The sequence below is a fragment of the Knufia obscura genome, assembly GCF_036327395.1.
Source record: "Knufia obscura strain CCFEE 5817 isolate CBS 148926 chromosome Unknown scaffold_10, whole genome shotgun sequence".
Lineage (NCBI taxonomy): Eukaryota > Fungi > Ascomycota > Eurotiomycetes > Chaetothyriales > Trichomeriaceae > Knufia > Knufia obscura.
The window spans coordinates 48,731-73,278 of NW_027042696.1; the positions used below are offsets into that span (position 1 = coordinate 48,731).

Sequence of the window (24,548 nt, forward strand, 5' to 3'; positions counted from 1 at the left end):
TGAGCACTAAGTTCATGCTAATTGATGAGTTTGATGGGAGGATGAATCTATCATGAAAGACTATTCGAAAGCAGGAGCAAGCGGGGAAACTCCGGCTCTATCGTGCTTGCCCAAAATGTTGACAGCAAAAGCGGCACGGCTCTCGGAATGAGAAGAGGCAGTGAGCATCGCCGACAGGCGAGGGCGAAGGAAGCAGCTAGCAGAGGGGTGCACCATACTCTTACAACGACTACTGACGATATGCCGTGACGGGAGAATCTACTATCGTGTCCTTTGGGTGATCAGATCAAATGAAGGCACTCCAAGGCCGACAAGGACGGTCCAACCTGAAGGATATTAGCAGCTTGAGGTGTACACTTCCTTCACAGCGGTTGTGTTTTGCCTGGCCATATATATCGAGAATGTTTTGCAGTCACTGGGCTCAGTCACGGTGCCCTCACACGAGAGAAAAGGAAAATTTCATGGCAATCAAGCTTCGTCTTATGATAGACTAAGCGACACCTTGAGATGGAATTGTGGTTGTATTCGCAGCATGCTCATGCAAGTCATGCCTCTCGTGCTCTTGACGATTTTTTCAGGTCCAGGACCTTGGGCCACCGGCAAGTCAGAACGTAGCCTTGTAGACTGTGTGCCGTCCCGTGCCATGCTTCATTGCCGTATCGCGGACTGAAGGCCCAACATCGTCCTGCTCCACACATCTGTATCAGGAGTCCGAACACCGCTCACCCACGCCTCGACAGTATTTACCCCCTATGCCCGTCCTCGAGCATCAGTACCGAACACCCGTCGTCCCCTCTCAGTCTGCTGAGCTTGTTGTGCAACAGGCATGACATTGACTGGGATGCCATCGAAACCCATGCTCTTCAGCAGATCCTTGGTGTCCTGATCAACATCGAGTTGACCACTCTCAGTGTTCTGGGTGAAATCAAGGGCAGAGATCTCAGGTACGTATTGATCCTTTCGTTCTCTCTCTTCTTCTTGAAGCTTGAAGGAAATGCCTCGGACTGGACCGCGCTGGATACGTTTCATGAGATGGGTGGTGTAGCCGGCGATCTAAGCATAGGTGTTAGCAGGTGTTCATACCTCAATATGGACACGCGCAGTGAAATGCTGTCTGGGTGATTGTGTGACATACCTTGTTCCTCAATCGCTTAGAAGCGATGATAGCGATTTCGTCGCATATTCTCTTGTTGGTCTCGAAGTCGAGGGTGAGCTTTGGGTAGTATCGCTCAATGATGACCTTAGCGGACTTCTTGACTGTCTTTGTTCGAACGCGACCCATTTTGGTGGTTGACTGAGGTGAGAGACTGAAGGGTGGTGGTTGAAGTCGTTGTGCGATCAAGTTTCAAGTGGTCGCTGCATCGAATCACACCTGTTCCAAAACCGAAAGTGTGCCAAGATGTTTCCACGTGACATGAACCAGATGCCTCGTACAACAGGCAGTATATACGGTTGATCTAAGGCTTCCTAAATGCGGTTCAGAAAGTACCTACCTACAACCTGGTCGTGTTCTGAGGAGCATGAAGTCACAAAATGACTACCTAGGTTGTTGTCCGAATCTATTGTATACAATTTATGTACATTCTACAATTATCTCCTGCTTAGAGCGTCGAAAATGTCATCTGATCCTTGACTGGAGCGACTGGCTCCCCTCCGCATCTGCTGTCTCGCCAGATACTCCGGGTCCTGCATTCGTCTCGAAGGCCGAGGCTGATAGTCATCCAAACTGTTACTAGTGAGCTGAGGCGTAACGGCGGGATTCTGCCTCGCTGCGTCAAAGCCCTCCTGGCTCTCTGCAGTTTCTTCTGCCTGTATCTGCTGCTTAGACACAGCCATATCATCTCGCGCCTCGTACGCGTACGTCGTATTCGATCTCAGGATAAGCGCACCATCTTCATTGATATGGGCAGCTCCAAGTTGCACCGGAACTTTCTGGCCACCAGGCTGAGGAGTGAATGCCTCGGTAGATTTGGTGCTCGAACGCTGCTCCGGGTTTGGCACGATAAATCCGGCCACACCATAACTGGCTTCTGTCTTGCCGGCACGGCTGGCAGTCTTGACTGCACGGGCTAGTACCGCAGGATTACTCTTCTGCGGCCCGTATGTTGGATCGTTGTGAACGTGGGCTACGGTGTGGACATAGGACAGGCCAGCTGAAGGATGCGTTCTGGGCGGCCCTCTTTCTTGCCAGTCCGCTGCAGCTAGGGTGTCACGGCCATATTCAAATTCGTCGGCTTTGGGCTTGCCTCTTGAAACACGCAAGTCGTTCTCTGGCAGGTCAAGCATACTTGCGATAATGGGACCGAATTCTCGAGGCTCGTTCCGCAGGTGACGCAGGTAGTTCTTGACTTCCCCGTCTGTCACTTCTTCGTCACGTGGCTGTTGATCCATTTTGCCTTCATCTCGTGCTTTGGTCAGCTTGTTGCGAATGATCTCCTGCTTTATGCGCTCCGTAAGCATATCTTGCTCCTTCTTGCCCAGGTTGTTGAGGTACTGGTCGAACTCCATACCCGACATCTGGAACAGTGCAGGACCGGCGTAGCGCCATCGTCTCCTTTCGCGAACTCTTTGGCGTGAAGCTTCCCGTTGGAAGGCTTCGCGTTGAGAGGCCGAAGCCATCAACTGTGAAAAGCCCGAGTTTGGCTCAGCACCTGCAGCTGCCTCCTCTGCTTTTTTCTCTTCGTCTATGGTCTTTTGTACCATCTGTATTTGTTCCGGTAGCTGGTTGAACACATCTTCTGGCTTGACGTCGGGCCAGATGCCCACCGGACCAGAGCTTGCTGGGGATGAGGAGGAAAGATTTGTGGTATTATCGTGGGTTGGACGGAAGACATTGAAGTCCCTTGCGCTGCCAGTATTGTACCTGGACTCGTTCGACTTCCCAGCATGACGCAGAGAAAGATTCAGCTCTTGGAATTTGCGTAGTGTAAGGACATGATCTGCCGCTGACTCGTAGTCGGCAATATGCTCGGGAGTATCAATGCCGCGGACGAGTCGCACGACTGGGTTGTTTGTAGACTTGGTCGCTTTTAATGGCAATGGTCTCTTGAAACCCCAGTCCCCTTGGCTACCTGATATCGAAGTGGTCTCGATGGCAGCATACCTAGGGTAAACGGTTGTTGCTGTATCAGAGCCGGAGACTTGATCGGACGAAGGAGGTGCAGCTGGTAGGGGTATCGTAGGAGGAAGCGCGAAAAGCTTCGAGTTGCGAAGAAGGCTGGCTGCCGGAGACAAGCGTGCGCTCATCTCTGCAGAGCCTGTTGCCGAGTTTCGAGTCGATGAGCTGAGTAGATGCTGGTTGATGCGAGAAATGCTGCCAAATGCTTCTTTCTGTCTTCCCAGAAAGGCAGCGCAGCCTTGTTTGAGTATGTGCCTCAGGCAACAGCGCCCACCGGCCGCATACTTCTTCCTGAGGCAGTCAGGCCGTCACAGTGTCCGGCGATAGCAAGGGAATCGACCCATCTTTGTAGTCCTTGACCATCAGAACGCTACGAATGAGACCTACTTTCAAATGTACTCCCACTGTTCAAGCGTCACGCACAAAACAATTTAGTGATATCCACTATGGTAGGGCTATCGAAGGAACGGACGTTCAGTTTTCTTCAGAGACGTTGAAGCTATTGCTCCGTGCCATCTGGAGATGCCTACGGGTTCTACGATACTTACATGATGGGAGATGGAGATCAGTATTGGCGTCGCTGAGCATACCGTCGGCGTCCGTCGGCAATCTGATGCTTGTCGACGCTGTTGCAGCGGACTTGCAGGTCTTCTCAGCTAGTCGGATAAGCAGTCTGAATGCTTATAGATTCGGTAACGACAGATACCTCTATGCCGTACAGATAGCAGCCGCGTTCATAACTGCGTTGTCTAAGCAGAGCCCTTGCTATGAGCCCGAAGGATGACTGTATCCCGTATCGAAGAGACACGAGGCACCCACAGCCCATGGCGGTTCGAAGATTTTGCTTCACTCTAGCACCTATCCATCGCACGCTGTCTCTATGTGTACCATGTCACGTCGGCGTAGCCGCCCACTCGTTGGTAACAGTCAGACTTCTGAACAGGTTCGTGCTCGTAGTAATACGATCTGTACTGTAAAGACGGAACCCGTGCAGACTGTGGATTGGAGACTGTTCGCTGTTAGATACGCTTCTGGCAACTCTTATCATGAAGCATTTTTCGTATAATTAATGTCAGAGCCGACAGATCAGCGCAGGCAGTCGAAGTCCTTCCCCACAACCCCACAAAGTCGACTGATAATACACTTTCCGAAAAGACTCCGCAAAGAAGCCTTGACGAAGCTTCCCAGCCACTCTGAGCTGAAAACATGGGCATCCTTCGGGGTGCTCGGTCTTGAAAAGAACGTTGAGGCTTTGAGAACCTTAAGCTGCAGATCCTGGATGTGCCTCGTCACGAATGCGCGTCCACATCGATATACGATGGGTGAGCGGACATTAACGACATCCATTGCACCGATGCTCAAGTTGACAACGTAATTTCTTTATCTTTTGTGATGTCTTCTCGGTTGAAGCAAGATCGAAATCATCAGCGGGAATCGTTGCTGTGACGTGGTACTTCGCATCCCTGCATATCATATCGACTGGACGATCTTTGCGTATTCGTCGCTTCGTACAGGACTTGCTTTGACCTCGTTTGAGAGTTCCGGTGGGAATTTGCTTCCGCCAACGTACATGGAATCAGAATGAGTGTACCGTTTGGCAGAGCATCTGAGACTGTAAGCATATAGCAGCGCGAAAATCCGCAATATAATACGCGAAGTTATACGATACACACTTCGCGTGGTGCCTCCCGATTCCCGGAACCTGGGGATTAATAAACCTCCTTACCGCCTACCGTGGTTTCATGACTCGGTGGAATAACGTTACCAGATGCAGACTATGCTGATAAGCAGTCGTTCAACAGAGCGCAAGCTACGAAGCTGAGTGGTCTAGGAAGCAGGTCTATTTCTTCCTCGGGTACGTTGTCTCGACTCTCGTAGGATCTTGGCTGTGACTTGGCAGGGCGCCTCGTCCGGTGCAGAACGACGGAGTCGATACGGTAGTCTCAGGTTCATGCCGTGCCGTAGGGTTTCATCTCCCTGAACTACGGCAGGAAGAAGCCCAGCCGCCGAGGCGTACGCCGTACGAAGAGCGGATTCAATATCAGCCGAATTGGCCCTCGGCTGCAGATGTTTCTGACGAGCAAAGCACATGTCAGGATCAACTCTGCCGTATGCGGCTGACTCGAAGATTGTTGATCTTCAAGCGAGAACATGGTTTCATCCAATGAGTGAGTCTATCGGACGGGAAGTGCTGGATAAAGCAGCCGATATCTGGAGAAGACTTGCGCACCATTGCGGAAGGTTTGTCGTAAGCTTTTCGGGCCACGAGCTTTACGAATGTGGCTGACTCGCAAGGCATGACATCTCAGTCGAAATTGAGTGAGAACCAGGAGTGGTGGAAGCTATGCGAATTCGTCTCTTATCTTAGGTCATAACATCATCTTGTAATATGCTTGCACGTTGGATGCATGAACCACTATGCAACAACTTACCGTCTAGAATCACTAAAAGGCTGGCCCCAGTTCGCGTACCCGAGGTCGACGTGTTTGCCCCAATCCTGGTAATAGGTATGTCTCAAGGTGACTGTGAAGCATTGTTGTGAGACTGCTTGGGTGGAAGGCGCAAACACACATCAAATGTGCAGTGATAGCGGCCCCGGATTACGTGAATGCACTTACCCATCTGTCCCAGTTGGATGCGGAGACGTATACTGAACCTGGGGAGATGCGGAAGTTTGAGCGTGATCGTAGATCTTGAAATATCACTGTTATCTGTTACTCTTGCATAGTTTCATTGCCGCAAGCCGCTTGCATTCAAACTTGGATATGCGAAAGCTTGCTGGGTTTAGACTGCATACCGGCAGGAGGTTCGGTTGTTTCTTTTTTGCCTAAGTCCCAGCCGGTCACTGCGATAGGATGACTATCAGGTGCTGAAAGTGTTGAGCATGACGTCGACGGGTGTTCAGTGAGTAATCTCAAGCGAGGAAGTGCCAGCTGTCGTAATCGGATTCGTTGTCCGACGGAGATTGCTCGTCGATCGTTGATTCCTGGATGCTCCTGAAGGTCGCACAGCCGCCAGGAAATGGTGCATGAGTCCAGCTGTCACTGGAATACGGAAGTATGTTTAGAGTACGCTGCATATGTAGGGGACGTGAACAAGGATATTACGGACAGTTCATGCACAAGGGAAGTGCAGGTTGGCCTGACGGCAGCTTTACCCAACTCGATAGTGTGGGGGATGCGACAAGCATGCCGAAGTGATTGGGTCAGCGTTGTGTAGGCGTTGCCTATGGGAACCATGTGATGTGATGCATGGCAAATATAGGCAGAAGCAACATGCGCGTATACAACAAGAACGAGTAACAGGTCAGCCAAGCATGTCAATTCGGATGTAGGATGCGGATAGGCAGGCGTGCCTTTCACCGCCTCTTACACTACTACCTCAACATCTTCGTATGGAAGGTGCGTTGCTTGGACTGCTGAACCGTGTAATCCCTGGTGATACTGCTCCTGGCAGAACTCTCGCGAGTATGGCCGTAAAATCTATGTGCATTACGATAATTGACACATGCCTACACAACTGTAGAGCATGTACCCAAACCGTCCCAATACCGTGATACCCCTTCTATTGTGCTTGCTCCAACGCTTCATGCATGATCGCCCAGCGATTGACCCATAAAAATAAAATAGACTGAGTAGAGCTTGTGTGCATCGAAGATCGACGCAAATGGAAAGCAAGAGTCTAGCGAGGCGTAGTGTCTTTATCTTGGGGCGTCGCCATTGACCGAAGCAGCTGTACTTGATTCGCCAGAGCTCAGTCCTGTAGGCGGATTGAGCAAGTCAGACACATTGACTTTCGGTAATTGTGGTACTGGCAGTTTTCGTTGTGTTCCACCGACAATCTCAGAGATAGATGGGCCAGTGTGGTGAGGTGCTGGGGGATGAGCATATGAGCCATCGGCCTGGGGCTCCATTGGCGCCAGTAGAGGAGCGTGGCCGAGCGACAGATGTCGCAAGCCAGGCAATTGCAGGTCACTTCCATGGGATGGTCGTAACCGCGGTGAATGGCCAGGGGTGGCTAGCGGCGTGTGGTCTGGCGTAGGAGAGATTGACTCATGCGAGAAAGTCGGAGAAGACGGCGCAGTCGAATGAGGTGAGTTAGGTCTCGACCGCTTGACTCGGTGTTCATCATCATGCATCTCCTGTGAATGACTTCGAGACATGCTATGGGAGATGGCGTATGCACTTAGTGACGGAAGACGGCCTGTGCTCGGCCCATTACGATGGCTGAACAAGTGGTGCTGGTGTTGATAGGGTATTCTTGATCCTAACTCGTGTTCTTTTCGTTCTGCCTGGTTAGCGGCTGTAGCGAGCATGTTGATATCCATAGGATTGTTCCTGTCGTCGTGCCGAGCATAAGGTGACAGATTGGAGGGTATCGACGACGCGTGAGCAAAAGAATGTGGCGGCGAGACATTTGGCGATCCGATGCCAGATGACGGCGCAGACCGTACTCCTCCCTTCACAGGTGGTGGCATCATTATCTGTGCTTGTGGGAAATGATTCGGTCCATCTTGCAAGCCAGCCATGGCGGCGGCGGCGGCGACCTGTTGAGCCTTGTTGTTTCTCCTTGAGTTGGGGTTGTTGTGTATCCGAGAATGCCTTGTCAACTCATCTGATCGACTGAATCGTTTGCTGCAGCCTGGGAACTGGCAGGCATGAGGCTTCTCTCCGGTATGTGTCCGGATATGTCGAGTCTGATGTTCGAGACGGTGGAAGGCCCGATCACATAGCGGACACTTGTAAGGGCGAGGTAGATCTTGTCGGGGTTCCTCGAGTTGATTCAATTGAGTGGGAGGCGTAACGCTTATCGTGGCAGCCATGTTGGGGTTTTGTGCTTGTTCTGCCGTATCTTGAAGATTGGTGGCGGACTGATTCTGGCTTCGAGAAAGAGGAGAAGAGGAAGAATCTGGGGTAGAGGGATTGAGGAGGGAAGTAAAGTCGACGGCTGACGAAGAACGTTGCATCCAGGCGAATGCGTGGGTGTCTCTGGAAAGTGATAGTGCGTCGCTTATCGTGGGGGATTTGTCGACCACCCGCTGGGGCCGGGTAGAAATTGAGTCCAAGGAGAGTTGGCGTAGATGACGGAAGTCGGAGGGCAGGCCTGGGGTAACGCAACCAGTCCGAGGTTGACAGGAGGCTTGGGTCGAGTCAGAAACGGTTGATCGCGCCGTATGGTAGGGGAAAAGTGTAGTCTACACTGAGGAGAAGGAAGTGATGCGGCAGATCCGGAGAAAGAGTTTGGGAGTTCTAGGTGTGCGTGGGTGTGGAATAATCTCGTCGCTGGCTAGCGTACTCCGTAATCCTTATCAAACGTGGATGAAAGGGTGTAAAGGCTGACAGCAGCTGAAATGCAAGGATGCCAACAGCCGATAAAGGGCACTGGATGATTTGGCTGGATCAGAGATATGAGGTCAGGGATCGAAGGAGAGACAAGCCTTCCGAAAATGGTCGATAGGAATACTCAGCGCTCCCCCAAAAAGCAAAAAAATTGTGCCTGGCAGTAGCAAGCGGAGACGCTGGCGCTGTCACAGTCACGAAGCACAGAAATCTGGGGCGAGTCGCCAAGATCTTGGAAACTTGTGTATCGGCTTTCGCAGGGCCAACGGATCTCGAGACACCGCGATCCTTGATTCTGATCTGCTACACAATTCCGAACTTGCAACGTGTTTCAAGGACAGGTCGCAATGCGGTCTGTCCTGTGGTTATTTTATGAATTTGCTAAACGCATCCTTGGAAGCGCTCGGACGGGAAATGACGAATGGAGGCACCAGGTACCGTGAGGGCAAAGCTGGAGGCAGAAGTGACCCTCGGTGACATCGGGAATCAAGGAGGCGAGAATATCCCGGGTCTGGTTGCGAATCTCCCCTTTCAAATGACCCATACCAAAGGAAAAAGGTGGGTTTCGGGTGAAGGGTTTCTGGCACCACTACTCGTACGCACAACCATTTTGCTTTGTCGGTCTGCCATGGGTATCACGACCGAATTCCTGAACCTCAACAGTTGTAAAGCACGTCAAGTATCCAAAATTAGGTTCTGTTGGAATGGCGGCGACATCATTAGATTATTGTTTCTCCAGGCATTTTCTCGGTGTTCAATTTTTTCTTCTTACTTTCGAGTCTCCAAATAAGCATACGGAGCAGAAGGTTGAGGCTTGCATTTATCGTGGCTCAAGCTCCAGCTGCGATATCTGGGGCAGGCTTCAGCACGGCCGGGCGCAAATCCTTTTAGCCTGAGCGGCCCCCTTTGCAATCGATGCAACGCCCGAAAAGAGCCCAGAAAGATACGAGTAGTGGATGCACTGATTTTCAGGCACGATGCGTCCACTGCAAGCATCCCCATCTTCTCCACATCCGATTTCACATTGACGCGTACCTTCTGCTCTGGAACGAGACATCATGATATCCCATGAATGGACTCAAGAAGGCGATATTGCGGCATTACTTAATAATCACTGTGCTGACGGATTTTTATGTTCCTTAAACTCGTCAGCTACGTTCGCCAACCAAGATTGCTTCAGAGGCGTGCACACAACGAAAGTTCCTCACAATCATTTTTGCTGACATGTGCTGATCCTCCAGATGATGACGGATAGCTCTGCATTTATTCTCCATCCAATGGCTTCGATTGCTTGGGAAGGTTTTGGTGAAGCACTCCACGTAGCACCTTCCAGAACAGATTACTGCTGATTATTGGAAGGTATTATCGGCTCCTTCCATGTCCTCAATTTACTGGCGACTGTGGTCACTAGTATGAGGGCTTGCTATAAGCCCTGGGTAAAATGCGTTAGCATGTTTGCCCGCAGGAGAGCCACGGATCTTTATGTATAGGAACCCCCTGATGAGTCATGTCGGTGACACAGCGTGGATTCTTGAACATGGTCACTGCTCTCGTCTGGGAAAATGGCGTAGAGTAAATGTGCTATCCTCGACCCGCTACAGCCGCGATATTATTGTTATTGGTGCTTGACCAGATACTGTAGAGGGTGCTTGGTATGCACAATTCACTTTAGGTATGTACAGGCGCAAGTACCACGATGGTTAATGCTTATCTCGATACCTTGTCCGACAGGGCTGTTTCCGGAGGGGGCAGCGCAGAAGTCGGAACAGTCTCATCCTGGGCTGTTCAGGTCCTTGTCGCCAGCCGCGAACAACCACCAGGCCTTCTCATCGCTACGGTGCGCATCAACCCATCTAAACGCTCGTAAGGCAATACATTGATAACACACGTAGTCAGGGTGGTCGCAGACGCAAGTGAATTGGATCGCCATGCATCTCCTCCAGAATGGGCAAGCCGACGGCGTTGCCAAATTTGATTTAGACTGCTTTACCCCAGTCTTGAGCCCATCGCGAGATTGACCCGCAACTGACTCGGTGCGGCTTGCCCGACTGTGCTCCAGATCGGTCTGGCGGCCTTAATAATGGACAATAATGGTCTTGTCAATTTCGACATCCACCACAGCTTCAGGTCGATTTGGTTGCTATGGACGGTGCATGCTTCGCAAGCTCTCGAGACGATGAGACTCGCTCAACAGCGGGCGCTGAGCAAGGAACAGCTCATCGCCACCGTCGAATTCATCGTTAGCTATAGCATGAAACAAGCGCAAATCTTCTCCATAGGACTCGAGATAGTGCCAGATGGCTGGCTTAATCGCTACGGAGCAGTTTCCAGCATCTGACATTTCTCTCACGTGGAAAAGAGAAGCTCTCGAGCTCCCAGGGTGTCGTGGCCAACATATTGGCAAATGTCGAGTCTTGCCCGGCCCGTGCGCAGCCTTACTTGGGGCCGTATACCACCGCCCTGTCAGACTACGAGATGTCCTGCTCTGCCATACAGGAGATGGTGTGAGCAGAAACTCATACAAAATCGGCATTGCTACCAATAATGCTGTCCTCCGAGCCGAGAGCCGAACCTCCTTTCAGAAGACGGCTGTCTGACATGGTAATTTTGGTATTTGATGTGTGCAATGTTCCCACCCAGGCGAACTAGTGGTACCCTCCGCAGCCACCAGAGATAAGCACTCCCGAGGTCTTGCACTGGTTCCTCAAATTTTCAAGCCGAGCTGCGACCAGACCACCGGGCACTCCAGCTTTCACATGCTCTGGTGGCATATCTCGCTTATCGTTCTCCTCTGGGAGCGCACGTGGTCATAACCACCTCATCACTTGGTTGCTGGCCACAAGACATCAAAATTGCTTCGCTTCCACTTCACCAAGCTGCGGGACTTCTCTCCTGAAGGTGTTAGTTCGGACGGGCAACTGTGCTCCGCGAAAAGAGTACAGGCTTGCGGGATCGTCTGCACGTGGAAACCGCCTCGTTGAGCGCATATCGATGGGAAACCGAGCATGGCAACCTGCTTGCCTTGTCCAACAGAGCTTGTGCAGGTATCTTGCCCTGCCGTGCGTATACAGCAACTAGCATAATCGAAATCTACCTTCTCGGTCATACACAGGACCACTAACGATCTCATTCCTAGCAATGTGCACTCACCACGTCCGACAGCTAGCAACCTCTCGTTGATAACGACAGATGTGCTAAAGAGACGGGAATTACATCCTACCACTAGGCGATCATCCTCCAGATAAGGGTCTGGAGCTCTCCAAGACTGCGGATTCTGCTTATGCAGACGAGAACCCTACTAAACTGCCTGAATCGCCTGGTACAGGAAATGGCCGGCTTGTCTTGACCCACGACCTGCTCAGCATGGCGCCTCCGAGTTGACTGTAGATACCCCCATGCATCGAATCACTCACTCTGACATCAATATGCAGAAGACCATTGATCGTCGATAACGAACGGATAATAGCCCCGTCGAGTACGTACCAAAACCACGGGGTGCCGAACATGGCATTGATTGCAAGCGAGCGTGTGGTGGCGATGGTTCAAGGTTGCTCCATTCTATTAGGACCGGGCAGCTATGTAGAGCTTTCGTTGGCTCATGGTGAGTGCATGATATGACAAGTTCAGTGTGTATCCTATGTCGGAGGACGGCCCACGCTCGTCGTGCGCTTGCAGGTGATGACTTGTACTTCTCATGCGTATAGTCGCATGCTTTGAGGTCATACCTCAACCCAGAAGAAGCTCGTCGCGCAACCAGCGCCGACACCAGCGACTCGCTCATAGCGGTCAGGCACAAACACAGTGTTATGCCTACCCATCACATTCTTTTTCTCATCAACTTCAGCGCCGCAATTTCCATGTTCACCCCAGCCCCATGCGATGACAGCACCATCTCCGGTCACTGCAATCGAATGCTCGCTGCCCATGGCAAAGTTGGCTATTTGCTGCTGTGGCTGTTTCTCAAGTAGCTGACCGCGCTGACTATGGCCAGATCCTCGAAGACTTCCGTCACTTACTCTTACCACGATATGTGTCCATCCAGCATGAATCTCCAAATCCTGCTGCGACTCCGTCTCGAATTTGAGCGGCATCTCAAGTTTTATCCGACCCGCATCACCCAAAAAGCACTGCTCTTCGTGGCGCTTGCCGACTACGAAAGTAAACTCTCTCCCCGTCACGACCTGCCTCGGCATCCAATCCAGATGAATGTCCAGCTGTTTCGGTAGCCAGCTCACCTTCTCACCATTCAAATTCTCACCAAGTTGTCCCTTCCTGCAAGCACCCCAGCCATACAAACTTCCCGACGAAGACAGAACAACGACATGATTCATACAAGCCGATATCTTCACGATCTTCACCTCAGGCACCTCAGCCTCGAAATCACGCAAATCGAAGCATCGCATAGGTAAAGGGCCATGGCTCCTATCCAACCCCCGCCCCAGCTCCCCCTTCTCGCCACGACCACAAGAATAAACCACGTGCCCATCAACCACAAAGAACGAAGCCACCCATGTAGCCGCGATATCCGTGAACCTGGAATCCTCGTCCTGACCCTCCTTGCGCCACTGCACTCTCCTCCATACGCCCGCAAAAGTACCACCGCCGCCTTCTACCTGTTGCGGCCTAGGTCCCACCAAACCACATTGCCCATCCACATCAGAACCTGTAGCCCAAACACATCCCAGCGTAGTAAGCAAAAGCGTATGATTACCACCCGCCACGATCTTCTTGATTTGTTCATTGGCATCGAAGTCGAGAGGAACGTAGTCTACGACCTCATTGCTGTTACCCGTCATAAACTTGCATTTTTGCGGTGAGGATATATCATCTGCGTGACCGACACCGAGCTGGGAGTTGCCATTTGAGCCGAGAGCGTAGAGTGTGGTTTTTGTTGGCATGGTTGTTGGTTTTGTGGAGTGATTTAATATCCATTACGTCGCGACTGTGCTGCTTATTCGACCGCGCTGTAACAAGTCTGGAGGCTCAGTCGGGGACCATTCGTTGGTCTTTAGACTTGACAACCAACCAACACTTTCGTGTAGAACGAATTCAATATGCTCGAAGCCTCGTCATTGTACTACATTCTTAGTGGTCTTGGCGAGCCGTACAAGAGCTTGGTTCGCGTCGCTCAGGCTTGTACATCATGTCTTACTTTCAAGCAATAGCAAATGAAGATTTCAGACCTTGTGGCTCACTGTGCCGAAGACAGAAGTCCGTCAGCATGATGCTTAGGAAAAACTGATGTCTGACTGAGGTGAGCAGAATTCTAGTGGTCGACGGTGTCATATTTGAAGAATAAATTTAGTCTAACAGCACTGGCGTTCCACGGTGGTATTTCGGCGAGGAGCAATTTCGCAATATGAGAGTGTAAGTGTTTCGCTCGTCGCTTACTGACGAATACCGCAATGCACAGAAGCTCGAAGATACGTTGTATCGTATGTAGTTTTCTCGACAGCGCCGACTCACTGAGTGCCAAAGAAACCGACTGAACAGTTGTGAGACTCGAGGTTAACCCTGAAGAGTATAGGTACTAACGGTCATCTCCGGAGTCCACAGAGTGCATAGAGAGTGATATACTTAAGCCCCTAGCTGCCCTACCGAGACTGGCTCTCAGCACCGAACGAGCCCATTCACAGTATATCTACAGCATGAGATTTAAGACTAGGCAGCCATTGGGGCCGCTATTGTGAAAACTACACATGATACCTTGTACTGTCCAGGCCCTGTGACATGATCAAATATTCGTCGATTCATCCATTCATTCATCAATCAGTCTTCGCAATACCGCGTAGGAGACAGCGGCGTCTTTATGCCCTTTCTCACGACCACAACTCCGCAGACAAACCCCTCTAGCTCTCACCCTCCATATCTAGAGCAGACACCCATGATCAACAGTCCTTGCTCCAGAACAGCTTCGCCATCGCTGGCAGTGTATCGAAGCTGGCGAACCCTCCACCAGTGCTATTTGTGACATTAATCCAGTCAGTGGTGTTGCCTGTCAAGTACTTTGCCGCCGCAGCGGCAAAGAACGAAGTAACATAGACATCGACCAATGTACTGTCATCTGTGATGTTGCTTGTCGAAACATTAGCTGCGACATAGTGCGGTGTGTTGGCGGACCCCTGATCGAAATGGACGGTATTGTCCCCATCACTGCCAAAGTCGTCCTCCGTCACGTATCCCGCAGTCTCATACAGACCGGTGGTCGAGTTGAACTGCGTGTCGTCGGACGCCTGTCGCTTGTAGACTCGATCGGTCTGCATGTTCATGAGAACATCCTTCGCGACTCCCCACGGAGCAGTCATGTACTGCCACAGGTTCTGGTAGGGGTTGACTTGGTACGCGTTGTCGATGGTGAAGCGACCTTTAAGAAGGTCGTATCTAAAGCCGCCGGTGTTTGTCATGATGATGCGGGGGTAGTCGAATGTGTTCCGGCCTTGAGCGTAGACGACTGAAGGGAAGACTGTGGTGGTGAGGTAGTTGAGCAAGGATCTAGGATCGCTGGTAGGGAATCGGGAGAGGTAGTAGGAGTCTGGGGCGCACCCTAGCAGTTCAGTCAACTCTGGAAGAGTATCGCGGGAATCTGTAATGTTTTTGGTTATGCCAAGACCGTATGAAGTGTTGAATGTCTGGTCAGTTGACTGTGTATGCTTCTCGAAAGTCGGACGGTTGAAATCGAGGTATTGCCGAGAATACGTCAAGTTCGACTTGCTTGGCTGCGTGAAGTTATAGCCTGACATTGGTTTTGTGATTGAGATTGAGCCTTGACCCATAGGGGACTTGGCTCGCGTCACGTTGGTGGGAAGGCCATCGATTGTCGACCAGCCAACTGTTTCACAGTAGCGGCCGGCTGCTGTGCCCATTGCCGTTGCGTCCCAGGCCACTGCATCTCGCACGTGTCGGTGACCACCGAAGATTTGGATGGGAGTGCTTGAATGGTGCTGACGAATAGCGCTGTAGATGAGATTCCATTCGGGGCTGTCTCGCAACGTGATATGTCCCGCAATCAAGAACAAGTCGACGTCTGTCCGTTGTACTTGCTGCTGGAACCAAGATTGCTGCACTGCATCGCCCACTGGAGTAACGACGGTGGCATTGCTGTTACCAGTGAAGTTGAAGATGAACGCAAAAGACATGATCCTGATACCAAACTTGGTCTCATAGTAGGCATACCTCTGCGAGAAGGGCTTTTGAACACCATTGTCAAAGATGTCCACGTTGCTTGTGATGTATCGGCCACCCCAGTTCGGTGCAAAATTGTGGTATGTATTGTTCGCGATCTCAGTCGTGTAGAGCTCGTGGTTCCCAATCGAGAGTAGGTCGTACGGAATTTGTTTGAAGAGAGGCAGCGTAAATTTGCCATTCGGTTCTGTCGCGTCCCCAAATCCAGTGCCGTCGTGAAGATCACCACTGTCAACGAGCAGAAGATCAACACCAAGCATGTCCGCCTTGGCCTTCATCTTCCGGACAAAGTCGGCGAAATCGCCCCAGTCGGAGCTATAGTTCTCGTCAAGCAAGTGACCTGCAAGCCAGCCATGGGTGTCTGTGGTCGACAAGATGTTGAGCTGACCCCAATGAATGTCCTTGATCTGCTGAGGGAGTGTGGTCAAGGCGCCCGGCTGAATGCGCTTTCCAAGGTCATGTCTTCTCATGAGTTCATGGTTGACAGAGCCTCCGAGCATTGGCGAGGTCCAATCATGATCTTCGCACCCTGTTGTTAAGCTTGCGCAAAGAGCTGCCGCTGCAGCACAGAACTTTAGTAGCATCTTCGTCGGCGAAAAGTGCCGTTGGACTGGCGGTCAGCGATGACTAGCGGTAGCCGCGAACGCAGAATTGCTACACCTTGTTTGGGGCCGAGAAGGTCCTCTCCTCCGAGGCGCGATGTAGTCGTGCTTGCCACAGTGATACAGCAAGTAGATGTCGAACAAATACCGTACTTTACTGCTGACTTCTGCCATTTTCAAGCTCATAGCAAGCTCGACACGACTCCATGGTGAGCTTATGCAGATGCTGGTCATTAACTTATCAGCCAGTGACAGAACAAGAATAAGGCGAAGATGACCAATCGCTTGGGTCCTGTCAGGCACGCCCTACATGGATGAATGAAGAACTTGGAAGAGCTTGTTGAGCTTGTGCATGACAGGCGTCGCTTGAGGGAGCTTGTAGAGCTTGCTTGGTCGCACGTGTGGCCGAAACACCCCTCTGAGCTTGACCATATTTGGAAGGTGCTGTCCGCGCTGTTCACGTGACCTGTCGTACAGCAGGATTTCGTCGTATCCCGTGAGGCATTCGTCCTGGGCGCATTTACAAAGCTTTTTATGTGGCGGTGGAATACCAACATAGCTGGCAAGTCCAAAATGATGAAAGAGCATATATTTGTTGGACCGTTGGCGTACTCCCAAAATACATAACCGAGTGCTTTGACAATCCATTACAGGTCCATGTGAATCGAATTCGACATGGACGTCGAAACCACCCTGTTGTTCGACTTGTTCGGGCCACTGTGATACCGCAAAAACAAGAAGACTCAGTTCGAGCAGATCCGATGCAATCGAGCATACTTGCATCCATACGGTGCGCCACATCTGACGCTCACAACCCGAGGCAGGCAAGATACGCTGCCCCAACAATCAGTATACCAGATATGGTCTTCAGATGGAGAGGCAGGCAGGTTATCGCCGTTCCCTAACCCAATCGTTATCAAGCCCCGAACCTGGATGTCTTAATTCCTGTATTTCAACGTTGTATGCCTCACCTGGGAACATGTTTCTCATCATTCTGACAGCCTCCTCTTCACGGCTGCTGTCCACCCGCTTGTTGTTGCTGCCGCCGCTGCGCCGCGAGCATCTGCGCAGCATGCCTCCTCTCTGCATTGATCTCCCGGCGCCGTGCTTCCTGAGTCATGACCCATTCCTGGTATATTGTCAAGGCGTCACTGGCGGGTGTATCGCTTGTCACTCCCGCCTTTTCTAAGAGGGTAAGCTGGAGGCTCGCATTGGCCCCGCCACCTGGTATTTGTGTCTTGGCTGCGACGTCGGCAGGCACCACAATCTTGGGAGCTATAGTCTTGTTCTTGCGAGCTTGGTAACCTGCCGCGTCCTCCACCAGGCTTGCAGGCTTGAAAGTGACTGTGACCAGATAGTAGTGCAGGACACTGGGTTCTCGATCGTCTTCATCGCGAATCCAGCGACGACCTTCCCAACTCGAGCTGCCTGTCCAGCGCAATTCTTCAGATGGGCAACCAGCGTTGGCCACCAGATGTACATCATCAGTACGTTGGAAGAACCAATCCTCCCTGGCCTGGCTGCTGACATAGTCGACCTGTGGTTTCCGTCGTTCAATGCTCTCGAATTGAATGCGAAGGGTGCTCACGCTCGCAGGAAATCGTGCGAGACGAACCCATGGAGTATCAGTATAAATCGGATGGTCATTTTCCCAGTACCAGATGTCTGTATGTCGCAGCGTTATTGTGATGGTACGTGGGGTGAAGTGTGGGATTTGCAAAAGCCTATTCAGTTGGTGACCTGGTTCAAGTATATAAAGCTGGGCGAAGATCTGGACATTCTCTACTTCTTTGCTGCGAGGTGATGCTTCAGGATGAAGGTTTTCGATGAGCTGTGACATGCGAGCCATTTGATGTGGCTCAGTCGTTCTCGTCGGTTTGCGGCTGCCTGCTGCAAGGAAGAAGGTATGCTGGGCTTGTGTCCATGGCATAAACCAACAATTGGTATAAATCGCCTGACAGGTGCGAAGAAGAGCTGTGTCGGTCTTGCGCGGTGCCATGTACTCAGGCCGTCGATAGCATGTTTCATGGTCATATGCTCGGGTCATATCTTCATAGTCGGACAAGGCATATCTGTAGATGAGGTCCCGAATTTCTCCAGGCAGCACACTGAACAAGGGCGACGAGTACTGGTCATCGTATGGTAATTCGAAGCTCTCGACACGACGTAGATCTACGTCCTCGTGGACTTCTGGCTGTCTTCGCAAGAATGTGGACATGACGGTAAGGCGGAGACCACGATGACGGAAACTGTTCGTATTAAGGACGCGCTTGTAGAGGAAAGGAATATCAAGGAGATGATCGCGGGATTCAGAGTCTGGGTCTTACCTGATCAGGTTAATGAGTGTGCATACAACGAAGGTAAGAACGACAAGAGTGAAAGGGTCAAGGAGGTTTTCGATGGACAACATGAGTGCGGGCGTCAAGCATGAACGACCAGGCTGTTTGCTGTGTACGATTGGGCCCTGTAACCTGTTGCTTCGTAGTCACACATGTGACGTATGACCGTAGCAGGTAATAAGACTAGGCAGTGAAACTTCCATCTGCTTGGTTAGGCGGCGACTGCCTACTCTTCGTGATGGCGGGCCAAGCATTGTAGAAGGCTGCAGTGCCCGACCGAGTTAGGAAGCTAGCTCTTTTTGGACTAGTTCATTTTCCTTGTCTTCTAGGCATGATGATGAGACCCGAAGATATTCTTCTATTCAGAAAACATGCGACAAATACTTTCTACACCTTCTTTCAACGATGCCATCATGATAGATTAAAACAGTCAACCAGAGGCGTTCATTGCAATGGGTATATCTCGATTTAGCCAGGATCTTCGGCCCTACCTCGAGCGCTGCGTCGTCACTTCCCAGCTCGGGAATGACCTTGACTTACGTATCACGAGATTGGTCATTGACGGGCCATCTCTAGTGTATCATGTCTACAGCAAGTTGACAACATATCGACTCGGCACTGGGTTGATGACAAGACTGAGCAGCTTACCGAGCTACGCACAACTCAACGCCGCTGTTGATTGTTTTATCTCTGATCTAGAGTCCTCTGGAGCGGCAATGTGAGAGCTGACTCAATAGGCCGCTGCAACCATCCGCTGAAGGTGATACAGACAGCACATTTACTTTGATGGAGGCCTACCATTGGCCAAAAGACCAATTAGACTGGAGCGACTGGAGAAATCAAGAGCTCAGCTTCAGTTTGAGAGGCTAGCAAATCCGGTGCTGAATTTCCGGTATGCTGATGCAGATGGGCAAAATCAAGGAGGAGTTGGGGAAGCACTCTGGCAAACCAGGAGCAAAGGGACGATCGCAAGCACGGATCTTGCTGCGCCCTTCATCGTTCCTGCCGTCATCGAACACTTGAAGAAGTCTAAGTGGGCAAGTGCAGTATCAGTCGTTCCTGGTGAAGCCGAGTCGTTCTGTGCACCTGCAGCAAGAGCCAGCAACACAGCTGTTTTGACTAACGACTCAGACCTTGTCCTCTTCGAAGATCTAGCAAGTAATGGAGCTGTCGTCCTACTCCATAGCTTGAGCTTGGTTGCCACAGGCGATGCAAGAGTCTTGCAAGCACAATGCTGGCGACCAGAGCATATCGTAGAGAAGCTTGAACTCGATACCCTGCTAGGGTTGGGCTTCGAGCGCTCGAAGGACTCCACAGCCTTGTTTGGCACGGTTCTTCAACGCGCAAAAAACTCGAGAGATACAAGGACAGAGGACCTCGACTACATAGCCTTTTCGTCGCAGTTCTACGCTCCCTCTCGTTCGACACTCCAGCTTTCAGAGTGCAGTGATCTCACAGGTTTCGATCCTCGCCTTGCAGAGCTCGTGAGTCAGCTTGACGAGCAATTCGCCCCTACGGCTCAACCCAACTCGTTCGACTTACACACGACCCTTCCCATCCTACACGAAGACGTGACACGAGACTCGTCATGGTCATACGGCAAACCTCTGAGGCATGCAGCATATTGCCTACTCTTCTTGCACAAGCTCAAATCGAGCAAGGAAGTAATAAGATCACCTAGCCCCTCCGTCACCGAATCAAGCCGGAAAGGTCAAAGAATCTCCCAAGACCTGCTTCCAATGTCGTCAAGCCACGAGCCAATCAGTTCTGCAAAAGACCACATCTCACAGCTCAGTCAACACCTCACTGCAACCAGCACGCTGGCAACTCCTCCAGCTCCAGCTATTGGCTACATCTTATGGGCGCTGCACACTGTCATTAACCAGCGTTTGGCTGCCGGAAAGCAGTCATTCTCACGCAACCTCGTCGAGCAGTTTCTTGGTGTAGCACCTCTACCCTCGGAACGATCTCAACGAGCCAGAGCAGGTTTGCCGCTCAGCGACGAAGTAAATGGTTGGACGTTGCTGCATCTAAACGCAAACGTACAAGCCGTATTATACTCTGCTCGGATGCTGAAGCAGACTGTTGACTTCCTCAGCAAGGAGCAAGGCGAGCACCAAGTGAGGTCCGATGGCGGGATCACGAAGCTTGCACAGGCGCTTGACTTAATGCCACCAATACAAGACATATTCTTGGACCCGTTGGGGACGAGGACGTTGATGCAACGGGTTCCACAGGAGAGGCTGATAGAGATGGCTTGTCCCATCTTCGACGGCGCTGGTTGGTCTTCACATGATGCGAGCAACACGAGTCAGAAGGACACAGCGGAGCCAGAAATGATGGTTGTCAGGAAATCGAAGAAGCGGAAGAAAGGCACAGCTGAACAGCAAACTGAAAAGAGTGCAGAGCCTTCGAAATTCAAAAGCACTAATCTCTTCGATATGCTAGTCTAGCGGACCTAATTATTGTCATCACCTCGAAGTGAAGCTAAGTACAACACAATAGACAGCGAGGGCTGAGGGTCGAATCATTATCTTAGGAAAACAGGGTTCTCATCTCCAGCATTCCTCTTGATAAGCAGGTTCAGTTTCGGCGCGGCCATGCATGGTCCCCCCTGCACTTGCGGCGTCCTGTATGATACCGTTGGACACACACCTTTATCTTGCCAAGTCCCTACGACCTGGATAGTTGGTGTCATGCCTTTACGAGCCGCGACTATAGCCACCTCGACCCCGTCTGCCTCTCGTCGTATCTCCTCGACCGTTACCGCGACGGCTGCGTCGGCCAACCTTGCCACGAGTCCTCTGAGCCTCTGCAGCAAGCGTGCGCGCATCATCGACAACCTCGTCTGACTTCCCATCTCGACAGAGTTCAACAAGCATGTCAGTGCTGCGAAACACCCATTTGTTGTCGCTGTGCTCCCGATATGTGCGATATCCACGCTGATCCACAAGCCGGTAGTCGACTTCACTGCCTGGCACTTCGGAAGTTGCAATATCGTTCTTCGACTGAGTCTCAACGGGGTGAATGATCAGGTCCTGGATTGGGGTAACAAGGAGCTCAGCATACTTGCAATGACGCGCAGCTGTTGCGTTGAGAACTTGGTCCTTTTAGGGGTTAGCACGGTAACATTCTGGAATATACGGGCTGAACGTACCTCATAAGTTTTCGGCTTGCTTTTGCTCGCATCCGTCCACCTCGTACAGCTCTTCCAATCACGTCTTCCACATCCTTTCTCAGCGACAAGGTAGAACTTGCACCTCCAGTGTTCCTCTCCGAAGGCCGGTCCACTATCTGCTGGCAATATCATGCGATTCAATGGTGACTCTCGGTAGACTGCGAAGGACAACAAGCGAATCATGGGCTGATAAATGGCTCGCTCTACATCGGTAGTGATGTTGTTTTCGTACCGATATTCATATACTGTGAATTTCGTGAGACATGGCAGCTGGGTGCAAATGACGTTAAGCATCATCGGGAAAGCCGTGTCCGCATGCTCCTTCGTAGCACGACAGACACTGACCTCGAAGTTTTGAATCAGAGCACAGTTCTCTGGTTGGAATACCGCAGGTAACCTGCTGATTGAAGACGACACCCAGTTGACGAACGTGAAATCTCGACGAAGACATGCCAGAATCAAGCCGCCCAGTTTCGTGTTGCACTCAGCAAGGCGTTTGAGCTCAACTATCTCCCAGGGAAAGTGAGCGTCATTCAGGAATTTGTATCCACCATTGGCTTTTGTTTGAAGCGTAATATCGATTTCCTCTGGCCCGTCGACGATGAAGGTGCATATTCGATCTAGAATTTCGTCGGGAAGGTCGAGCAGTCCAACATTCTGCCCCGGTCGATATATATATGCTTGTCGGGCGCGTCGACGTTCGCGAACGGGTCGGAGTTGTTCTTCCCATTCTTCTGGGTCGAGAGATGGCACAAGTGGGATAGTCGAGCCGGGTGGTAGTGGCCTGCGCTTCGGAGGCATCGTGACTCGATAGACGTCGATATCGATTTATTCGCGGTTTCGCAAGCGTGGAGCGTGAGGGGAGCGTTACTGGAGAATGGCCGTGTCAGTGTTTCGTGTGCTATAGTGCACGAGGGTTTTGGTACGCTTACTGCGAAGTACGTCAGTACCTCAAACCATGAATATTATCGTTGAAGATTTGGTTCTCGCAACGACCATTGAGGAGCAAGGAATGGAATGCGTACTTGAATTTGTGAGCAGAAGCCTTAACCATTGGAGTTGTGTGTAGCGGATTGTGTTTGTTCAACGACATTGTATTGTATTGACACTATTTAGAGTGAGTGTCGGCTTGTGATTGTGTCTCTCTCACACGAAGCACCCGTGTGTCATTTCCCGGCGGTGCATGACCTGTTGGGGTTTCCGGACCTTCAAGTCTGTGCTGCGGTCAAGTGAACACAAGCATATTGACAGGCGATCAGTGAACGCCCAGGTGTCCTCCGCGACCACCACCACGACCACGTTGTAGATCACTAGCACCTGCTGCCCCTTGACCTCGCCAACCGTTACCTTTAGCCCTTCGTCCTTTGCTTTCCCAAACGCCGCAGTTCTTTCGTGCCTCGCTCACCGCTACCGCTTTCGCCTCAGCATTTGCACAGAGCTTGATCAGCTGGTCGACATTTCGATAAGTCCAACCACTCAGTCGATGCTCCTGGCGCGTACGGAGACCTCGTTCGTCAACTAAGTCGAAATCATCGTTGGGCTCTGGCGTTTCAGAGAAGACGTCGTCCTTCAATTGACCTTCTGCTGGGGTTATGAAGAACGTCTCGATAGAAGTTCTTTGGAGCTTGTTGGATGTCACTCGGCGGACTGCAGTGGTGTTCGCCACCTCATCCTGTGTATCGTTAGCATCAAAAAGCGCACAGCGGCAGGGTTGAGCTTACTCCGAATGTGGCTCGAGTTGTTCTGGTCGCGTCTGTTGGTTTGTCGATGCTGTTCCAGACTCGATTGCCATCGCCTCGTCGGACCTTGTAGCCCCTCTCGGCCTGCAGGTAGACAGCGTAGCCGTGCTCCTGATCGTCGAAATCAGGGCCGCTGTCGGCTGGACGGACAAGTCGATCGAGATTGCTATGCCTCAGGACAAGAAAAGCCATGAATCTGAGGACAGGCGCATAGAGCTTGTGTTGTCGCTTCTTTGAACACGGCTCGCCATTTCCATAGAACCCGGCCATGAGCTTGAAATCGGTCAGATTCGGCATGTATGTGCAGAAGACTTGAAGGAGGTCTGAACCGATCTCATTCGGCTTCATCCTCGTAACAGTGTCCATGTGCACTTCTAGAGTGTGAATCATGCTGCAAGAGGCTCTGCCTAGCACCATGTGAATTCTGGTCATGGGCTCGAATTCAGAACTGTGAAACAGGAAGTCACGGCCGAGGAGTGCCCCGACGAGATTTCGAGCTTCAGGACACCATTTCAACAAGCCGTGAAGTTCACTGATTCCTGCAGGGTAACGTCTAAGATTCCTGAATTTTCTGCCACTTCGTGAGCCGTCTGCTCTCTGGACTGTGATGTTTCTGTTGCCGATATCTCCATCCTCTCGTTTGGGCTGGACTAGTCTGAAGATCTTCTCGAGGATTTCGGTGGGCAAGTTGAGCAATGCAAGTCGCTGGCCAGGCTTCGGGGTCCGAGGATCACCGACAGCTTCCATCGTAGCAGTTCGTGCCTCTTGCATGTGTCCGATTCTTTCCTGGTTGCCTTGTACGACCTCAGCAACATCCTGGCTGCATATTTCACCCAGATGGCTGATTTGGACGTCGACCATATTTGGTTCGTAGAAGGGTAATATGAGTACGATATAATAGGGACTAATCTCGTCAGAAGGCTTGCTGCTTGCATCTGTAAGCGTTGTGTCCTATCTTAGCGCGGCCCTTGTTTTGGCTCCAGGAGTTGGATAGACAATTTCGCCGTGGAGGTAGTTGATCTTTGATGTCTGAGTTCTGATATCAGTTTTC

The 24,548-nt window shown here is 51.4% G+C and overlaps 9 protein-coding genes across 9 annotated transcripts; 1 reads left to right on the forward strand and 8 right to left on the reverse strand.

Moving 5' to 3' along the window:
- Positions 1-750: 750 nt before the first annotated feature.
- RPS17B (40S ribosomal protein S17.e.B) lies at positions 751-1,282 on the reverse strand (the record flags this gene model as incomplete). Its single annotated transcript, XM_064876248.1, has 2 exons — positions 751-1,053; positions 1,136-1,282. 2 exons carry the CDS (start codon positions 1,280-1,282, stop codon positions 751-753), a joined length of 450 nt encoding a protein of 149 aa, XP_064727555.1.
- A 308-nt stretch (positions 1,283-1,590) lies between these two features.
- Positions 1,591-3,246, reverse strand: PMZ80_007843 (uncharacterized protein; the record flags this gene model as incomplete). The annotated part of the gene is made up of 1 exon (XM_064876249.1): positions 1,591-3,246. One exon carries the CDS (start codon positions 3,244-3,246, stop codon positions 1,591-1,593), a length of 1,656 nt encoding a protein of 551 aa, XP_064727556.1.
- A 3,572-nt stretch (positions 3,247-6,818) lies between these two features.
- PMZ80_007844 (uncharacterized protein) lies at positions 6,819-7,940 on the reverse strand (the record flags this gene model as incomplete). The annotated part of the gene is made up of 1 exon (XM_064876250.1): positions 6,819-7,940. The coding sequence occupies one exon, from the start codon at positions 7,938-7,940 to the stop codon at positions 6,819-6,821; it is 1,122 nt and encodes a 373-aa protein (XP_064727557.1).
- A 4,236-nt stretch (positions 7,941-12,176) lies between these two features.
- On the reverse strand, positions 12,177-13,355 carry ATS1 (alpha tubulin suppressor; the record flags this gene model as incomplete). The annotated part of the gene is made up of 1 exon (XM_064876251.1): positions 12,177-13,355. The coding sequence occupies one exon, from the start codon at positions 13,353-13,355 to the stop codon at positions 12,177-12,179; it is 1,179 nt and encodes a 392-aa protein (XP_064727558.1).
- Positions 13,356-14,345: 990 nt separating this feature from the next.
- On the reverse strand, positions 14,346-16,139 carry PMZ80_007846 (uncharacterized protein; the record flags this gene model as incomplete). The annotated part of the gene is made up of 1 exon (XM_064876252.1): positions 14,346-16,139. The coding sequence occupies one exon, from the start codon at positions 16,137-16,139 to the stop codon at positions 14,346-14,348; it is 1,794 nt and encodes a 597-aa protein (XP_064727559.1).
- A 1,111-nt stretch (positions 16,140-17,250) lies between these two features.
- On the reverse strand, positions 17,251-18,459 carry PMZ80_007847 (uncharacterized protein; the record flags this gene model as incomplete). The annotated part of the gene is made up of 1 exon (XM_064876253.1): positions 17,251-18,459. The coding sequence occupies one exon, from the start codon at positions 18,457-18,459 to the stop codon at positions 17,251-17,253; it is 1,209 nt and encodes a 402-aa protein (XP_064727560.1).
- A 573-nt stretch (positions 18,460-19,032) lies between these two features.
- PMZ80_007848 (uncharacterized protein) lies at positions 19,033-21,033 on the forward strand (the record flags this gene model as incomplete). Its single annotated transcript, XM_064876254.1, has 2 exons — positions 19,033-19,298; positions 19,350-21,033. 2 exons carry the CDS (start codon positions 19,033-19,035, stop codon positions 21,031-21,033), a joined length of 1,950 nt encoding a protein of 649 aa, XP_064727561.1.
- A 249-nt stretch (positions 21,034-21,282) lies between these two features.
- PMZ80_007849 (uncharacterized protein) lies at positions 21,283-22,559 on the reverse strand (the record flags this gene model as incomplete). Its single annotated transcript, XM_064876255.1, has 2 exons — positions 21,283-21,687; positions 21,738-22,559. 2 exons carry the CDS (start codon positions 22,557-22,559, stop codon positions 21,283-21,285), a joined length of 1,227 nt encoding a protein of 408 aa, XP_064727562.1.
- Positions 22,560-23,013: 454 nt separating this feature from the next.
- PMZ80_007850 (uncharacterized protein) lies at positions 23,014-24,358 on the reverse strand (the record flags this gene model as incomplete). Its single annotated transcript, XM_064876256.1, has 2 exons — positions 23,014-23,430; positions 23,480-24,358. 2 exons carry the CDS (start codon positions 24,356-24,358, stop codon positions 23,014-23,016), a joined length of 1,296 nt encoding a protein of 431 aa, XP_064727563.1.
- Positions 24,359-24,548: the final 190 nt, after the last annotated feature.